This window comes from Leptinotarsa decemlineata, unplaced genomic scaffold (genome assembly GCF_025532065.1).
Source record: "Leptinotarsa decemlineata unplaced genomic scaffold, Ldec_3_MD MMD2_tig00001064_RagTag_RagTag, whole genome shotgun sequence".
NCBI classification, from domain to species: domain Eukaryota; kingdom Metazoa; phylum Arthropoda; class Insecta; order Coleoptera; family Chrysomelidae; genus Leptinotarsa; species Leptinotarsa decemlineata.
Genome location: NW_027412558.1, coordinates 108,909 through 128,938, shown reverse-complemented (window position 1 = coordinate 128,938; position 20,030 = coordinate 108,909). Strand labels below are relative to the sequence as shown.

Genomic DNA, 20,030 nt, shown 5'->3' with positions numbered 1-20,030 from the left:
TTGTATCTCGATGCGCGTTTCGTTAACCCAGTTAGCATCATCAGAAGATGATGAAGACTGAGTTTCTAAATCTTAAATGAGTATATTCATTGCATCATCATCTCAGATAACGTTAGTCATCAAATGAGGTTCAATGAGTGAATTCTTATATTTTAGTGACTACCTGTTGGTTACCAAATATTTATTTGTTTATTTGCTACTATGATACAGTATGTATATGTGGTATGGTTTCCATTTTCAATCAACATGTAGAAGAGTGAACAACGGGTTGTTTGGGATGGGATTTTTATCGCTATTCGTAGATCTCGTTCCACATTTTTCATTTACTAAATTCCAGAGGCCTCTAAAAACCTGCTGTCATGTATTAAATAACAATTTCGAAATTGTTTTACATTGAAACTTTCTGATTAATTTCTGACTGAATAGTTCAATACATTACTCTGGAGTTTTTCTTTTACTCATCTGATTTTGGAGTGAGAGAAAGTTTCGAATTACTTTCCAACACATTAACATATTTTCTTTCACTAAACCAGCTCATTTTCAATTATGGTTCGAATCCTATGAAAATATATGGCCTTCCATCGCTTCGTTTTAGAAAGTATTCGAATATTTTCTATCAAGTGAAACACAATAAGTGAAATGACCTGAATTGCATAGGGTCAATTTATTAATAAAATATATTTGTACATCCATTCAATGAACTTTCAATGAACAATCATTATTAGGTACAAAAATAAGTTTAAATACTACAAGCGTCTACAAAAAGTTAATATATAAATATGAACTAGATGTATATACAAATGCCAAAACTGGAAATCCGGAAACTAATAAAAACGGATATGTAAACTTCCCTACACTTTGCCTGCTTTACGTATTTTCAAAATAATACCCCACGGCATAGAAACGAATTCAAATATATCTTAGAGGAAGTAACTGCAACTGTGGTCCTGCGGAAGTTTGCAACTCCGACAATTTGATGGGTTATAACAAACTCGATCTACTTATTTCCAACTTTGGCCATTATGCAAATAACTTATTTGCACAGTGTATTTCCTTTGTCGTTCTAGGTCAGACAGAACTTGAAGGATGCAGGAGAGGACCACAAAAATCTCCTGCTAGCGTTGAAGTTCGGAGGAGTTCCAAGTATCAACAGCTTAAACTCCATCTACAACTTCCAGGTGAGTATACAAGTTTGAAACATCGAAGAATCAAAATTTGAACTACTCTATGTGATTATTATTCTTAGTCCATAACTTTGAGAAATCATGCATGCTGCATTATCTATTCATTGTAAAGAGTAAATGAACTAGTTTTCGCAAGTGGAATACATGAAAATATGTTTACGAAATGTCAGATTTTTAGAAATACAAATTCATAAGTTGTCCTATAAATAATAAAATATGTTAAAAGCTTACAAAATAAATAACAAATACAACATTCAACAATAATATATCAGATTCACAGGAACCAACAGAATTGAACCACACTTTTTTTTCTAGGATAAAACATGGGTTTTTGGACATCTCGTCCAACTTCAGAGACGTCTGGGAAGAGAAAACTTTCCTTTGATAGAACAAACTTACTATCCAGATCATCGTGATATGGTAAGTTTCTTTCATTCAACTTGAATAACAAAAACAAATAATACATCATACCAATTCAACATTATAGAGTGTAGCATTTCACATCAATTTATTGGGCGAATTTCTCATGACTTATCTGCAACCTATATGTAGTATGCATCCTTTTGAAATAGAAACTATTTCTTCTTTGTGTATGAAGAAAAGCTCTCTGAAGACAGATGGGAATTTTTGTCTTGAACATGTGAATCAAACAATACATTTAGTAACAATTCGTAACATTATGTTGAAAAAAAAGACGAGTTTTTGCCAAAGGGTCGTATACCAAAGGATCATTATACCACTTAAACAATGTTGTCGCCTGCTAAAAAATAACGTGTATCAGTTATGATATTTCTTAAATATCTGTCAAAATTATTAATGATTTATGTAACTGCCTGCATTACTTATTGATTACATTTTCATATCGTGATATTCAACTATTGTTGTCCTAATAGCTGGCCGGTAACAATATAGAAAAAGTAACTGTTGTCCTAATCATTATTGAATTTTTATAGTGAAACATTTCCACTCTGGTCAATTTAATCAGAAAATCTCATCAATCAAAATGTTCAGATCATTTTTGTGCACTCATGCAACTGCCTCCAGAAATAATGTCCAGAATTTCTAAACTCCTTAATTATGCCTGATTTTCTGTAATACAATTAAGCAAAGTGGAAATGTTTTACTAGAGAAATCCAATAACGAGTATTAATATACTAGATACTATATAATATATACCAATGATGATTCCACATTCGCCTCTTGTTAGATACATATACCCAAACGTTTGCTCTATCAAAAACTAGGAATCTGTACCCAAAATCCTCGCTGATATTAAATAACACATTTACACGTATGTACAATAGAAGAGATAATTTTCTCCAAACGGTATGAAAACTGGATCAGATCGTTCATGGATCGAATATTGGCTTACTGTAGCGATGGTAGGGATTTAATTTCATCGTTCTTCGCCAATCCTTTGTGCATTTTGACAAAGCTTGAGTCCTGGCCCATACGCAGGCTTTGGGTTGTCGAAGGCATATGCCCTGAAAAATTAAAACAGAAACATTAGATAATGTAACTTTGATGAAGTTCGGGAAATTGGTAAAGTTTTAATGAAGCCCCTTTGTAAAAATGCAAGTGAAGAACGATCCGAACGTGATAAGGTAGCGTTGATGTGAATAGCATTATTACAGACAACGTCGAAGAAAGATTTTTAGAGTGTGAAAAATGTTTGTTGATAGAGATGAAGCAAATATCCGCGTAAGGGATCGATTGTCTTAGATAAAAATAAAGGTTTGTATTTTTTTGATACTATAAATCGCCTTGCTTATATCTGCAATTTTCAATGCAAGGCAACCAATCGAAAAAGGATGCCAACAACAGAGCATTCTTTCCAATACCATACAGCACTGTTTGAATCTACCACTGAATTCATCAGTGATGAGGATCCTTGTTCATCTTCGATGAGCAAGATTTGAGTTTAATGTCTTTTAATTTTGGAGTTCCATATAGCAAATTCTATTTATATCTAAGTGTGTTATCTAACATAAGAATATCGCATTGTTATTCAATTTCAATGAAGACTTACAATAATTTGAATCAACTAAAATGTTATTACATTACTAACGCAATCTAACGAAAATTATAGAATGAATAAGACATATACTATGTTCAAACAACTAGGTTGCTTTTGTAAACGCCATGTCTTGATAAACTTTTTTGTTAATGTCGATGGGTAAGGAGTCAAACATTTTTTTGGTTACTTTTTATACGTTTAAATACGTATATTTAAACGAATATGACGCCTGATATTGAAAATAAATAAATATTAGGTAAGTACATACATGAAATGAAATGGTGCCTTAGGCTATATAGAAAATATTCATAAAGAGAATGGCTAAAGGACTTTAAATAGTCATGATGCTTCCTAGGTGGTTCGAGGAATTATTGACATTCCCTACCCAGAACACGAGGCTAATACTCAAAGCTAGCCGATGCCGTTGACACCAAATGAAAAAATCAGAGTCTTCCTGTGAATACCTGTGGTTCTATGATGGTTCTACTGGTTCTACTGATTGCTTTGAGTTGAACTACAGTTTGCAAATAACCACGCAAATATCTGTGTGAGATGCACTTTGCTTTATAGCTTTCTCAAGCAGAATTACTGATCAAAAATGATCACTTGATCACCATTTCTATTTTTAATGCTTTCAAAAGATAATAACTACGATCAAAAGTTATTCATTAAGTTTTTCGTAATTTTTGTTCGATTATGAGAAACTGAAAGCCAAAAGGCGTTTTTCGATAAGAAAAACGAATGTATTCAAAAAATATTACCTTTTCAATGTCAATCAAGAGATAATATTAGCGCTTTGAACCACAAGGGCTAATATTCAACGTTTCCGTTAGAAATGAAATGGACGTTCGTTTTTCATACATATTGTATTCTTCGAATACAGATATTGTATTCCTTCCAAGCAATGAAAATCTCATGAATTCCCTAAACATTACCCGTACTATAGTATAATTCACCACTACTCTTCGTTTCAAAATTTCTAATCAAGTATAATTCCTCAAGAAGACAAAGGAAACTGACAATTAGCAACCCCGACCCCAACAAATGGTTCTACGAGCGAAATTAGTTCAATTTTCCCACGCTTCCGAAATGAAACTCAATTACATCAGACCCGAAAGGCCCGCAAGAAACTCTTGATGCGGAGCAATATAAACGGGAATCTCACCTCTTTCTCCTCGCAATGGCTCCTCCAATTGCAACTATCCCTCTGATGATGGCATCTTCTCCCGGGAACGCAGTGTTGTATTCCACAGGAACAGCCGTGGCCGTACAACAGTCTCAAGCCCTTCCTCTGTCGTCTAGTCAGCGATTCCCAGGGCATGATCATGCCGCACATATTCACGTGGGCTCTCAGACTGAAGATTCTGCCTGGAATAACGAAACGTTATTGAATTTCCATGAGATTTGAAGGTTGAATGGGACGCTAGTGGTTTTGGCACTGAAACGCCAGCTGGCATAGATATAGTTTTTAGTTAGTTACAATTCATTACCCAGGATATATGTCTCTGGCATTTTTTCATGCGGAGTTCAAGAAAGTTAATAAAAATAAATCCCATTTACTTTGTTGTCACTATATATTTGGGACTTATTTGCACTTGTTTTATTTTCAAACTTACCTGAGATAACGTATAGCTTGCCAAGTTCCAGTTGTACGCCACACATTGAATCATACATGGGAGTGTTCAGCCTTCCTGATTTGAGAGCCAGGACGCCCTTCTCGGAGACTTTGAATTCTTTTCTCACACGGACTTTGTATACTTTAGAGAATGTTTGGTTGAAAATCCTTTCCCTCTTGACTCGAGCCAAAATTACTGGAAAACACGAGAGTAAATTACTAATATAATCAGGTTTTCTGACATAATTATCATTATGTATTTCATAAAATGTCGCAATGGTAATGAATGAATTAAATTACTCCCACGAAGTAAACTTGATGGAATATTCAACATTACGGTGGACGAATAAATGTGTATAATGAAAAAGAAAATTATCAATACAAGCTAGTGATGCATATATTGCTAATGAAATAATGATGATCATTCAAATATTAATCAGCTTGAAAAAAATAGTTCTCTATGTTTCTCGAGTATCCAATTTTGTTTTTTTTTTAATAATGAACGCATTTTTGCTTATATTGCTCGGTAAATAATCATATAAAAGTATGATACTTGTATCGGTCTCATAATTGATGAATTAACATCAATATTTCATCAAAACCACTGATATTTTAGTTTTCTATGATCGACCTTAATCTGTTTTTCATCGGCGAAACCTCAAGTGCGCCTTGAATACGTACTCTCTAGTTTTTATTTGCGATTGCAAATAACGTCAGCGCATACCCACACGTAATTCCAAAAATATTTTCGGGTACATGCATCTCCGGTGAGCAACGCAATCATCGATGAATTCGAGATCATGAAATAAAGCTGCGTGGGAGTTTTGTATGGCCTGTGTCCTGCTGGCGGATGGGTGTTGTTGGAACTGATTTGATTAAGTCATTGGCGTGGTGGGCAATTTCGAGAAGAACGTTGGGTAAGCGGTCTAGATTTGTCGCGAAACATTCCGAATTAACGTAGGAAAATCTCGCCCACTCGACTACCAAGCACTTAACATTTTTGTATGAAACGGCATGGATTTTCATCGAGTATCGCCCGATTTCATTACATATTATTATTATCATTTGAATGACTCCACTGAGACATCGTCATCAAGAACCCCGTCAAGCACTGAATAATATCGGAGTTTTGACCCATTTACCTTCCATTGTCATATCGGTAGTTGTTTCGTGAAATTATAGCCAATTATCTTTGAAATAATGGCCCATTGGAAATGATTATTTATATTCTCGACTTGCTTGAAATGCGAATCCACCCATACCTCAAATGCGTTGTCCCATTTAGTTATATCATTCATGACAGCGATAATGATCCATTCAAATGATGCAGATAATGAAATGTGGTTGGCATGTATTAGAATCTGTGTGCGATATGTGTATCCGTTGTCACACAATATTTCCGAAAGATCGAATGACATGCCTGAGGGTTTCGATATCGATAAAGTCTGAAACAATAAAATTGCACAGGCTTGATTCTATAAAAAAGCAGTACGTTACACTGAAACGGAAAAGAGGACCTAGAAGAATGATACATACTTGAAGTAATTAAGTCGAAGAGAGAAAAAACTGATTAGAAGTTTCTATAAAAATAGAACGAATACATTTTGGGAGAAACAGAGTAGATGGCTAGACACAAATTATATTATTACGTGATTTCACGGAAGACCAAACAAATCTCACTCTGAGATACACAAAAAGTACTAAAATGCACCAAAGATAATGTTTATATTTTAAGAAGACCGATATAAAACATGAATTAATTGAATATCGTCATAATTAAGTTTGGCGAATTTTAATTTTTCTCAAAAAATATTCATTTACTCATTTTATTTTTTCCCCTTTAAAGTAGTCCTCCTCAGATATACTATACTTGTGCCAGAATTTTTTTCAATGATATGAATGATATGATATGATATGATTTTTTTGGTATGTCTTAGAGCACTCTCAACCTCATTTTTTGAAAAATCGAGGTATATATTCCTAAAAATTGTATAAACATTTTCTGCCAGTTGAATGTTCCTACATTTATAAGTTAGAGGTGTTAAAACTATTTTTTTTTGCTCTAGAAATCTTTGAGAAAAATATTTCTTCGTGAATATTCAATCAATTCTTCTTCGAATGAATGAAACATGCAAAATTGATTACTTTGTAGCTCAATGTACAAAGTCAAATCCACTTGGCAGTAAACATTTCTCCAATACAACCTCAGATGTAATAACACGAGAATGCTTATAACCCCTGTCAATAAACAACGCTCGACATAAAAATGTTTAATAGAAAATATCAAAGAGCCAGCTTTCAACATAAATCACAAGGATTAGAAGAGAGGTCCTCGGATTAAGATCCATCAACCTGTCATACGAAGGAAGATTTATCTCTCAAATGAAAATAGCGTCTTACTATATTTCAGCTTCAAAGTACGAGGTTCCTTAGATGCTTAAGCCCCGACTAGTTAGAGAATTATCCCTGCAATGACGTTCAACAAAAAAAAACGATTTTGCTTCGGTTGCTGCAAGCTCAATATTTCGCAGAATTGTCCTGTGAGGGATGACATAACAAGGACCATAAATAAATAAGTGGAGAACGTGAAGTTTGGAAGGTCGACAAAGAAGTTTTCTTATTTTGTTTCAAAATCGAGTCTGTTGCAATAAAACTCGGCAGTAACTTGATTTTGCAAAGTCTCTTTTCATTTTCGAGGCAATAAATTTAGGAGTACATTGCAGAATGAACTCTGTCAGGATTGAAACATTGCGTTACAGTCAACAGGGATAAATGTCTTTCAGTAAGGTTATAAACATTTACTCAACTCGAACATAGGTGAATGTAGATGAAAAATGTACACACTCCATTGATTTTTTGTGTTCCGGACGAATCGGTGAAATTCCGGTTGAGTTTGAGTAGAAGCAACAATGTCTCTCGAGAGTATATACAAGGGATTTCAGCGTATACTTTCATGTAGCTGTAAAAAGAGAATATCAAAGGATCGTTAGATAATGCCATTGTAAAAAGCTTTACTCAGAGGTTCTTGGGATTTCCCAAGTGAAACCATTGAAGTGTTGGATAAGATAGTGAATTCCCAATTGCACTTTTGGAGAAAATTGTATTCAGTGTATAAGGCGGTAAATGTTGTAAACTAGCTTCAGTAAATAAAGGTTGCTCAATCTGGATAATACTGAAGAATTTGTTCCCGAAGTGTGAGACGGAAACTGCCTTCATATCGATTTTTTAAAGGGTGTAAAAGCTATTTTCTGAGTTTTTTGGTCATAGATTGTTAGTCAGATTGTTATGTCTGAAGTTTCAACTATAACTGCGGTTCAGATACTACATAACTGGTTAGCTGTCAAATTGGATATCATCACATTTTTACCTAAATACAGGACTGTAATTGCAAATGCAGAAATTTGGAGAACCACTTTGAAATAGAAAACTGTACGAACGGCAGCAACTCTTCAATTTCACAAAATTTGAACCAAACCGCCTACTGGATTCTATGGAGGACAGAGACATCCACTTGAATGGAGCCCAAAACATCATAAATACCATTGATAACTGGGAACATGGATGGAAAGTTTTTTGGATTTGAAGTCTGAAAAATAGAATTTTTTCTCTGCCTATGACTGCAAACAGAAACCAGAGAATTTTCGATGACCTGGATACAAAAATCAAGAGATGTTAAGTATGGTGCTTACGGTGGTCATTCCAAAAATCTTCTTCGGATAATTCACTAATTTTGAAGCATCATCATCTTCATTTACACTTGTTGTCACAGTATTCATATGTGTACTGAGAAGAATATGCGATACATTATATCATCTATATTTAACACAGTTGAAATTAATATAACCAATCTGGGATTTTATTCGCACAAATTGCCTAGTATCACCATTATTATTTATTTTCACAGTGCATACTTCTTATTCCTTGGCTATGAATTCGTATGAAATTAAAGAGCATGGCAACTCGTAAAACTTTTTATAGTCGATTCCGATTATGGTCATCGGGCTATGGATGTATTGCAATTAAAATTTCAGTCGTCCGGGTGGCATAAAAAGCCGTTAGCATAAATTTGCATCGTGCAAAAAGTAGTGATTATAATTATTGATTTACCGCTTTAATCCAAATAACAATTTATGTACACCCAGTCTCGGTGCGGTATGGCATTGAAAAACTCAGGGATGAGACAGTTCTTTATTCTCGATTTCAATTCTGAGATTAGTATGAGAAATATGAGGATTCATTACTGTAAGTTGTAATTTTGATGAATCTGTCGGCAATTGTACGTTAACATGGAAATTTCACATCAGATTATTTATACCAAACCTAACAACCTAACCTAACATATAGAACATACAGGACGTTCCAATGAAAACATGTCATCCTTTGTAAAACAGAGACACTTCAATTTTCGTTTGAGAGAGTAAAATTTTGATATAAAATCTATGTAAGAAAATTTTTCCCCTTGCAGTTACCCCCATTTTTCTCAATAACACATCTAAAGAGTATCTTGCGCTTTGGTTCTCCTATAATTCGATTCCTAATTGTTTAATTGTTGTAGAGAGATTCAACTTTTAACGTTTCAGTTGAAGAAAAACTACAAAATTCGCATTCGTTTAAATACTGACAAAAATTACCAACAAACCACAATAACGGAAAGAAAATATTTCTCAAAATGACCTTCATCGAATAGAGTCGAGTTTCAAAACCTCTCCTTGCATTATTCAAGCTGTCCGGGATCTGCATCGAATATTCCGAATAATTATCTTTCAGATCTCTTCTAGATGAGTAGGCTAGTAAATAAGAACACAGAAATCCAAAGGTGTGAGATCAGGTGATCTAGCTGCCCATTTTCGACCCAACACAATGAAAAACGTTAGTCCAAAACAAAAACCAAAAAGATTCAATGCAAAATATTACCAAAATCATCAAAATGTAACGAGTTTTTACAATTTTCACAAACATTTTATCTGAAATATATTTCCGTGTCCCAAATTTTTATGTTTCTATACAATAAACGACGGGAGAAATTTTTATGATTGTTCCATGACGGCAATTTGTATTTTTATTAACGTTTCGCTAATACAAATCATTACTATTTCCGTGAATGAGTAAATCAAGTGGTTTCCTCGGTTTTCAATGTTGTATCAACCTTGTATAACTCCGAATTAGTTAATAGTTCTATGTCTCGAAGGCTACAATTTTTCCAAATTGCTCCTTTACGAAATCAAAATGGTTTAGTGCTCGCATGCTACTAATTACGGCCGCAAGCGTTGGGTTTTATAAAAATCCTTCGTGATCTTTATTAGAGATTGTGTTCCGGATTTTTTCGATTAATTGATGCCTGGAAGAAACCATAATTGTTTTAATTTTGTTTTCATAGCCTCAAAGTACGAAAGTTTGACTTTCTAATACGTCAGAGAGAATCAAAACGAATAATAGGAATTATGTTAAGGTTTCCAAATGAAAACCAGAATTTCATAAAAGATACATTGATTGTGAAACAGTGTATCGCTATATAATGAGTCAAAAAAATGGCAAGCACGCCTTATTAAAAAATATTGAATTTGTGACGGTTGCTGAATGAAATATCTATGAATCAGTTTTCTTACAAAGAATCATTTTGATAGAATTTTCAGGGTTACATTGAATCAAAATATTCTTCATCGTCTGAAAAAATTAACTCTTATAAACAATAGCATTTGTACTATAAATAAAATGCAATGTGTGATAATATAAATTCGATAATAGATTCCAAACCATACTATTGAATACAGGTTTGGTTACTGTCCCTCAATAATATGAGTATCGTTTTATTCGATTGTGTCAAACCAACACAGATGGAGTTGTAGTGTAAGAATAAAATATATTTCCTACTTCGAATCAGCACTCCTGTTAATTTCCATTTCAAAATATGTGTAGAACAATGAGACAGCAGCTCTATTGAATTCAAAATCTGAAATTTCTCTCATGAGCCTAATTGGATGTCGCATATTACGTATCGATAAGCTGGCAATTTATGTCATACTGTCGAACGGTCGTATTTATGTTCTAACGGACAGATTATAATGAAATTGATTTGAATTTACAATATCGGCATTAAAGTAATAATTGACAGCATAAAGCATCCGTAAGAGCATGTTTTATGTCATGTTTATCACATTTTCGCTAACAATGGGCACCGGAAAGGTCAAATCTAATCAATTCTTTGGTTTATGAGTTTGGAAAATATATAAAGTGGATTTACTGGAACTCATTATTGTCATTTCATTATCGAAAAATCAGTAGATACTAATTTACATTTTGGAATCAATTTCTTGTTCAATATTCTTCAGTTTCACTTTTTAGGTTGAATGGAACTACATGCTCCTCCATGGAATATCAAAATTCAAATAGCAACAATCGAATAAATGCACCAAAAGTTCCCTTTGTTTATTTTCATCACGTTGTGGTTTTGACTGATCATTCTGAATGTTAAAATAAATCGTGGATGATTATCCCATTCATATCTTGTATGAAATTTTATGCCATTCATATCTGATCAAAGTTATTCATGAGTCGCGAAAAATAATCACTTCGAAACAGTTGGGGACCTCAGATGGATATCTCGCTGAATGTATCTTTCGTTGTGGCAAATCCATCAGCAATGCATATTTGATTCGTTACGTTTATCGTAACGAGAATCTTCTTTGTGCGTTGTTGTATCATTTCTTAATTTTTTCTGGCGAGGAACAAAAAAAAATGTTTGCATCAGTCTGACAGATAGATATTATAAATTTGAACAGAAAATTCACATTGTTAGTCTGCGTGCATTTGAATATTCTGAAAATATTCACAAGAACTACTTAAATATAATTGTGGGACGGAAAATGCCAAGGAATACTGCACACAAACATTTCGAAAGGAAAAAAATCTGAGACTGAAATAAACCTTTTCCTTTCATTCAACATTACTGAATATGAAAACATTATTTGGAGAAATATTTTGAAGATGATTTGGGTAATTACAATTTCTGAAAGATTTTCACAAAAGAAGTTACCAAATGCTGCATGGATTTGGACAGAACTATGACTAATCTATACGAAAAGTGGCATCAACCAATATTTTCCAAATATCAACGATTATTTCATTTATCAAAACTTTATTTCATGATAAAACATTCAATATTCGGCCTATTTTTTCAAATGAAAAACTGTGATTTTTTACGGAAATAACTATGCCTAAAATTGCAAATCAAGTCAAAGATATATCCTCCAATTCAACAACAAGATTCTTCAGAAAAAATAATTAAAAAAACAATCGTTTTAGGTCTATTATGTCATTATGAAAATTTCCTACAATCATAAGTTTCTTCTTATTTTTTTCTCATATCAGTCATTGCTTCAAACAAATATCACGTTTCGACAAAGCTTTTGAATACTCACCAAAATCCGATTTACAGAATTGCTCTTGAGGATGACTTGGCATACAAGAACAACCCTCTGTATACAAGATAGTACCACAAAACAATGCCAACGTCAGTAGTAACACGCCTGACTTCATAACCTGCAACAAAAATACATAAATTTTGTTGTGTCTACTGTTTCGATAAGTTTGGTGGAGGCAGTAGCGTTGCATATGATTTATTTCATAGGAAAAATCCAGAGAAAATATAATTTAATCAGAAAAGAACAATGATACAAGTGAAAATTTAAATACGTGCTTCATCATCCGAAAAGTCCACAATGTCTGATATTTTGTTAGAATTTGTAGCAATAGAATTGTAAAAAAATGATTAAATTGATAATTGCAACATGTTATGTTCTCAAGCTGTATGCTATCAATATAAATTATATTTCAAGAAGTCTCCAAAGAAATTCGTAAAACCAACCACCGAAGACGAATTCTCATCACACATCTCGTCAAACAGGTGAATTCTTGGCAGTCAAAACATCGAATTGATGACTCATCCTCCGTACAATCCTGATTTGACACCCAATGACTTCTTCTTTTTTCCGAATATCAAACGTAAATTGAGTGGTTAGCGATTTACGAGCGCCGAAGAAGCAACTGAAGCGTTCAAAAACCTTTCTTGAGACACACCTATGTCTCAAGAAAAATGGAAAAACTGCTACGACATATGGTTTGAACGAATACAAAAGTGTACTGATCATCGGGAGAAATATTTCGAAGAACAATAAAGCAATTTTTATGAAAAAATGTTTGTTATTATTTGCTAATCACGAAATATAATTAGTCCTTCTCGATCTATTTCTGTTCCATTAACCTGATTGAACATGTTTCCACTATATCACTCAATACGTTTATAAAAATCCATCGAGGGCAATTTAACACGTGAGTTGCTTCAACGGGATTTTCTAAGGTTGAACTATGACAATAATCAGCTTGAAATTAGTTTCTCGAGTTCTAAGAAAATAGTCGAATCGATTGGACATGAAATTCTGCAATTATTTCTATACGTCATGTGTAAAATTAGTTTATGCTGAATACCAATATTTGTTTCCAGATGAAATGAAGAAAAACTTGAAAAGTTTGAGCTGTTTTCCATTTGTAACTATTTCATGACAGATAGTCCGAACTTCACGAGTGTTATAATCATCAGGCTTCACTTTTCTATAAATCCACTATTGATAAGGTCATACCTATTCTTAAGAGACCACCTTCATCGATGACACTAAAGATTAAGTAATCCTCTCACATTTGAACCAATTTCTTTGAATCGAAATAGTATTTAAAACTGCCACAATCCACGTGCAACAAACCATTACAGTGTGACGACATGAATCCCAATAGTATAGCTAGAAAAGCTCTTACTCTGTCATTAAAACACCGCTCGTGTGATGACAACATTGAATTCCACCTATTTTTAAATATTTGTTTACAAACAATGTCGGGATATCTGTTGAGAATCTCAAAGTCACCTGGCACCTATACAGTTCAAATTGACCGGTCTAAAAATATTTCCAGAAACATTTCAAACACTCAGAGAGGAATTTGTGACAAATTAAAAAATATTTATATCTCCAAAATTTTATGTATTTCTTCGGAACAATTTTACTGTGCAATAAAACTTTTGGCTACGTACTTTGCGGCAAATGTATGATGCCAGCAGAACTTCATTTAAAAAGAATTGATAAATGAGCAAAGCAATCTCTCGAGCTCTGTTGACAAGGAAGATCATTATTTTAAATGGATTAAGTGAGGTTAGACGCTTGGGAATGTCTCCAAACGAAAATGGGGTGCTCTTTTCCATTCCTTCAGAATTTATGAACTCCTATCGTTGCTCTTGCAGATTTTAATGTTTGATTTGTTGCAGTTTCAAACGAAGACGGAGAATTTGATTTGAATGGTCACAAATTTCATTGAATACCAATTTCTATGAGGGTGAATGTAGTTTTAGGTTCTGATGATGATTATTCATGCTTGAATGACTAGGTAGTTTGAGAACTAGTGAAAAGATGTGATGAAAACATTTCAGAAAAAAACGTATGTATTTTTTTTTATTTTCTAACGTTTCTCCCACTCTTTAAACATCAGACTCAAATGTACTCAAATTTCCGTCTCTTGAGCAAATACTTCACTTCATGGACAGTTCGAAGTGACAAGGGGCCAAATCTGGAGTGTACAGGGGCAGATTACTCCTTACATAGTAAAATTGGGCTTGAGAGTAGTACTAGATTCCAGACAAACGTAAGACAGGATGGAAAAAGATCGAAAACTCAGAAAACTTGATACCTAATGTTCTTGATAGACACTGAGGATTTGAGCTTTGAAGAAATATTTTTCTTGAACACTTCTTAATATATCTTTTCTGCAATTTTTCAGTATTCCAATAATTAGAACAACAAAAAAGTTTAACACAACTCCACGGTAGTTGAGTCCATGATAAAATATGTGTCTTTGCTTCAGTAGCTCAGACTGTTGGAAAGGGTGTCAGGCTAGAATGGCTATTAGGTAGCAGAAAAAGTCGTTACATACGTATTTTCCATATACAAATTGTAATGAAGTCAGATATTCAATGGTTGCTATTAGCTAAAGCACATTTTAAAAAAATGTAGCAACAATTGAAAGATTTTATTCCAAAGAGCTACCTTCTTCTCAAATTTGTTAATATCTGATAGTTCTCCGTATATTTCTGATTATATATCTACTACAAACTACTCAATCGGTTGTCTATTAACTGGAAAAAATTCACATAGTATATTCTTTCATGTGCTGAGATAAATTCAGATTACAAAAAGGATTGCAACTACATTTGTCTTTCTTAAATGATCTAATCAAAAAGTGTGCAAAACATTTTCAAATCACTTCTCAAAGAGGTCAAAACGTCATCATAAACGAAGTCAATAATAAAGAATATAAACAGCAACGGGTCAAGGATGCTACCTGTCGAGAAACCATTCAATATTTCGTGTGATAATTCGTGTCTATCTGAATGTCTACAGAGAAGCAAGATCGATCATCTGCGAATATTTCTTTTTTTGAATCGGCTGAGGACAGTTGTATATCGAACAGCGATCAATTAATTAAACTACTAGCGAGAGCGAGATAAATCTGCAAAATCTCAACAACCTACAAGAACGGGGCCAAGCAACGCCAATTAAACGAATATACAGGCGCCACAATCTAGTTGTAAAACGGATAAACTGGGGACATAAAAGGAATTGCCAATGGTCTAGCTGGTATTGCAGTTATCCACTATACTTGGATACCGGGTGGCTTTTTATAGCGGTAATTGAACACGCCGATTTCGGTGGATTACCTTGGATTCGTTGGAGTGACTAGCGTTTTGACAAATGGACGATCGACGTATAGGGTGAACCAGTAATAGGAATGAAATATTTTAAATGTGAAGACTTGAGAATAATGTATAACTCAGGCCATCCAAAACAACTAATTAACATATGATAAGTTGGCAATTTATTATCATTTATTATGTAACCAAAGAGGCAAATCAAGGACTATCACTCAAATGAGAAGCTTGGCAGACTGCTGAACACTATTTCTGGCTATTAGCCTTGTTAGTGGACAACACTTGGTTGCCAAAATACAGCTAACAGTCCGTAATTTTCCTCTTTTGGTGTTTTCAATATTTCTGGATCGCAAATAAAAATTGAAATGATAATCTGCTCTTGTCGACTATCATAAACTAAAAATACATCATCGAAAACCTGTCGCCATACGAAATAATGAAATTAATTAGTTTCTGGTCAGCGATATTAGCTCGGTTCATTTGTTTTAATGGTCGTCCGGCCAGTATTGTTTTAATTGATAACAAGTTCGAATGATAAATGAAACTGCAGTGCAGTGAAATATAAACGGTGGTTAGTTGGCTAATAGTTCGAATGTTAATTTCAATGTGCACTGAAACTAATGGCTATTTTATGTATCAACTACTGTCGGTCTCTGCTGCATAGCAAGAGAAAAGCAGTGGCCAATATTCCACTCCATAGTTGGCTTCCTCAGAAAAAATGCCACTTACTCTTCCCCTTCTGTATATTGCGCGAACGTTGTTCTACCATAAATATTATCATGAAAAGTTCAGTATATGAATTGTAATAAAACATTTTACTACATGAATCAGAATAGCTTCCTTTGCAGAAATACTATACGAGAAATGACAAAAATTAATTTCAATTATGAACCGCCACCAGTTTCAATATAAATCAAGAGTCTATTCATGTAGTAGTAATTTTGTTTGAAATCCCAACCTAGCCCAGAACCCACGCCACTGCCGTATTTCATACTGAAATGAAAAATTGAACACTTGAAAAGGTACTTGACGGATGAGATTTGTATAAAGCAATGTGTGCTTGGCATTCGCGTTTTGATAAGTCTCCTAGTCTCAATGTCAAGACCAGTCTGATCGGGATCGGCTTTTGTTTATCCATCGTGTTCATTTTGATGAAGCTCGACGGCCATTGACAGTTTCAAGGATCCAAATGAATGAAAACTGTAGCAATGAACAGACACCGAGATTTTTTTTGGTTTATCTTTATATGAAATAAAAGTGCATAAGGATGAAGATACGGAGAGATTTCTCACATGGGTATTCAACTACCAGTTTGACGAAGTTGACCTGATCATATTTATGCACATTACTGTTTGATCTTTGTATTAATTATTCGATTTTTTCTCTTTCGTATTTTTCTCTCTTTTAATTTCTATTTCGTGATTTTTTTTCCAAATTTGATGAAGTTTATGCTCTGTTTTCATATCTCTTATAGATAATCGCTATCCAAACTTAGATATAATATGTGTGAGGTTGGTTTTTCTCCATTGCATTGATTTTTTTTCTGGATCACTCTGTTGTTTGAGACTAACTTTCATTTTTTCCTTATTATATCCATTTTCAGCTTTCGACTAATGCTGACCATTTGTTCAAAATCTTTCATATTCTCAAACTACATTTCACCTTCACTAACCTTGGTCTGAGTATTCATTTTCAGTTTATCCTTTAGTATTTTTGATATATTCGTATTTTTAAGTTTCTACTTCCTCATCATGCCTGCGAAATATTCTGAATTTTTTGTTTATACTTCAAATATAGTGTATACTTACCATAAAAATTTGTCTGTGGATCCCACAATGTATCTGTTCTTTCTTAGCAGGTTGACATGCTATTGTTATACCCTCTTCTCACCCATCTTTTCTATTTATATGTTTCATATTACTTCTTTCACTGATCAGACCATTCTTTATCATTTTGGATTCATTTTTTCTAAATTTTTCGGAACTATCTTTATTTGTTGTTTCCTCTTGTCACTCACTTAGTTACTAGTATATGTTGCAGATGATATAACAAATTATTAGACTGCTAACGATGCGATGTAGTATTAGGTTGTGTGAGCAATATTTGAAAGAAGAAATCATTTGGGCTGTTAAAACTTACTGAGGTTTTAGAAGCTGTCTGAATTTCCTCCAGGTGTTCTGTCTTATTGAGAGAGAACCATCGATATTTCTAAATCCGAAGGCTTTAGAAATATCTGAAACGATAGCCCTAGACTTATTGTATTTGTCGATAATCATTAAAAAAAAATGATTGGCATATCAAAATAAGTCTGGAAACCATTCTGATGATCGCTTAAAGTTGATGGAGCACTCCAAAGTTGTCAGAATACACTGACTTACCGCTTTCTCCGCATTTATCAATATCACCGAAAATAAATCAACCTGTTTGTAGTTATTTCGAAAATTATTTCAGTATATACTGGACGCCAAGGTCCTAAAAGGAAGTCTCTTTCCCTGGAATATGTTGAATGACTTACAAAAGAAGCAAAGAAGCCATTAACGTATATTTAGACGCTGTCAAATGTTACTGACTTCTTCTTTCACGATTACCTTCATTATTTGTCAAATATAATATCAGATCAATAGTGTTCAGCATGAAGCCGCCAAAAAACGATAACCGACCACAGACGCACTGTTCAATCATGCGTGAGGACACGTCATGTGATACTCTGCTATTCTTTATCTATTGTGAAATCACTTAAGCAGAAAGGATTTATCTGAAGTGGTCACATTACGCTGAACGCATGACAAAATCTGCAAGAATGTTCGATTAGACCAAAGAGAAAACCGCAGAAGGAATTCGTGGTTGTCTTTGCGTTCTAATCGTCGTCTTCATAACGTTTACATCAACAAGTAAAAACGATTCTATTCTGGTTCTGGGAATTGGTGTTTGTGACAACCAACAGGTAAAGTTTCAATAGTTTTTCTAACAATTTTGTTATGTGTTTCGGCGTTGAAACTAGCAATTAGCATGAACAATAAATAATTTCTGGAAAAAATCAACAACCACATTCAAAGAAGGGGTAAAATTTCTTTCAGCTCGAAAGTTTCAATGGCAAATATCCCATTAGAAAATGGTATGAACAAACAAACTTTGATTATATCATGATTAACGAAACGTGTGAGAACACTTCAATGCCTGCTGATTGGAACCTAAACCATGATGTGTGACTTCCATTGGCACTCAAAAAACTAGAAGAAATCAGTAAACCTGACAATGTCACTCAATAGGCCAGCTCTCCCACAGAATTTGAAATATTTGCCTAAAAAGAATTTAATCAGAAGTATTACTCAATATGAACTTCTCAATAAATATGGTAACACAATTATTATTACATTTAAAGGTTGAAACTGTGAGAAGTATTTCTGTTGAATTGATAAACTGGCTATTTAGGAATATTATCACTTTTCAATAATTATTAACGTCATGAATTGGCGGCATAACACTATAGTTTCAATGTCATACAAAATTTAAAGGATTTTAGAGATATTCAGTCATATATTACGTGATGCTTTCCTTGAAAAGCTAAAAAAAATACTATTTCATTACTATAGTTTAAACGAAATTGAGGACGAATATGTTCTGCCCCATTCTCTCTTTTCTCAGCTTCTTGCTTCACAAACCTTGGTACAAATTCTTTCCTACAATTATTTCAAATAAATTCATAAGACTTGAAACTCGGAACGGAAAACTTCAGACAATTTCGATACTTTAAATAAAAATTCAATTGTAATTCTTGCAACCCATCAAAAGTTGTTCGACAAGTTGTAGAGTAAAATTTCTTTTCCACTTTTTCAATTACATCCACGTCGTTATTTTCTGTATCGAAATGCCAATATATATTCGTATTCCATAAAAGAGTTTTATTTCGATACATTTCGTGCTTGACGGCACGCAGACGATATAGATTTTCCTCCATTTTCTTTTTGCGCTTCTTCCATCAACCTGATACTTTCATTGAAACTGAAGAGTGGTTTTCTTGTTTATGACTTTTTTAGAGGCTTCATTATTTCAGGTTTTTCTGTGGAGGTGTCCCTTGGGCTGATTAATACAAAAGCTTTAATATTTGTCCGAACAAATTAACTGGAAAGTAGAAAGTTGATACTCCAAAAGTATGGGCAAATATGTATGAAAATCAACTTGAAAATGTTTGTGGAGTGTCATCACTTTATTTGATAGGGAAACGGAATAAATTAGTCTTCAAATTATGAAGTGTTTTTTATAATTTTCATTGTCCTGCTTTTTGTTCTTATAGTGACCCTCGTCCGAAAACAATAGACAAACCCGAAATTTAAATAATCAGTAGCAATAAAATGTCGGCCAGAATATAATCAGCATACTGAATGGTGATTAGATCTAGGTCAGGTCTATCTTTTTGAATTGTTGATTTACGATCTTCGACTTCTAAGAAAGGCCAGACCCTCAAAC

General features: G+C 33.6%; 2 protein-coding genes across 3 annotated transcripts in view; one reads left to right on the top strand and one right to left on the bottom strand.

Annotated features, from left to right (window-relative positions):
- The window catches only part of Syn (Synapsin), a 61,044-nt gene that overhangs the window by 16,268 nt on the left and 24,746 nt on the right, over window positions 1–20,030 (top strand). The window contains exons 5-6 of the mRNA XM_074175779.1: window positions 1,068–1,178; window positions 1,500–1,604. Of these exons, the coding sequence (XP_074031880.1) occupies window positions 1,068–1,178; window positions 1,500–1,604 (216 nt within the window). The remainder of the gene's footprint in view (window positions 1–1,067; window positions 1,179–1,499; window positions 1,605–20,030) is intronic.
- Window positions 636–20,030, bottom strand: part of LOC111517249 (Tissue inhibitor of metalloproteases) — a 33,127-nt gene continuing 13,732 nt past the window's right edge. The window contains exons 1-5 of one of the 2 annotated variants that reach the window (XM_074175469.1): window positions 13,453–13,473; window positions 12,235–12,355; window positions 4,818–5,012; window positions 4,367–4,569; window positions 636–2,668 (exon numbers count right to left, since the gene is read on the bottom strand). In XM_074175469.1, the coding sequence (XP_074031570.1) occupies window positions 2,534–2,668; window positions 4,367–4,569; window positions 4,818–5,012; window positions 12,235–12,352 (651 nt within the window). In that variant the 5' untranslated portion in view covers window positions 12,353–12,355; window positions 13,453–13,473 and the 3' untranslated portion in view covers window positions 636–2,533. Of the gene's footprint in view, window positions 2,669–4,366; window positions 4,570–4,817; window positions 5,013–12,234; window positions 12,356–13,452; window positions 13,474–20,030 lie in introns of those variants that run through there. The other variant, XM_023173330.2, reaches the window with a different exon arrangement.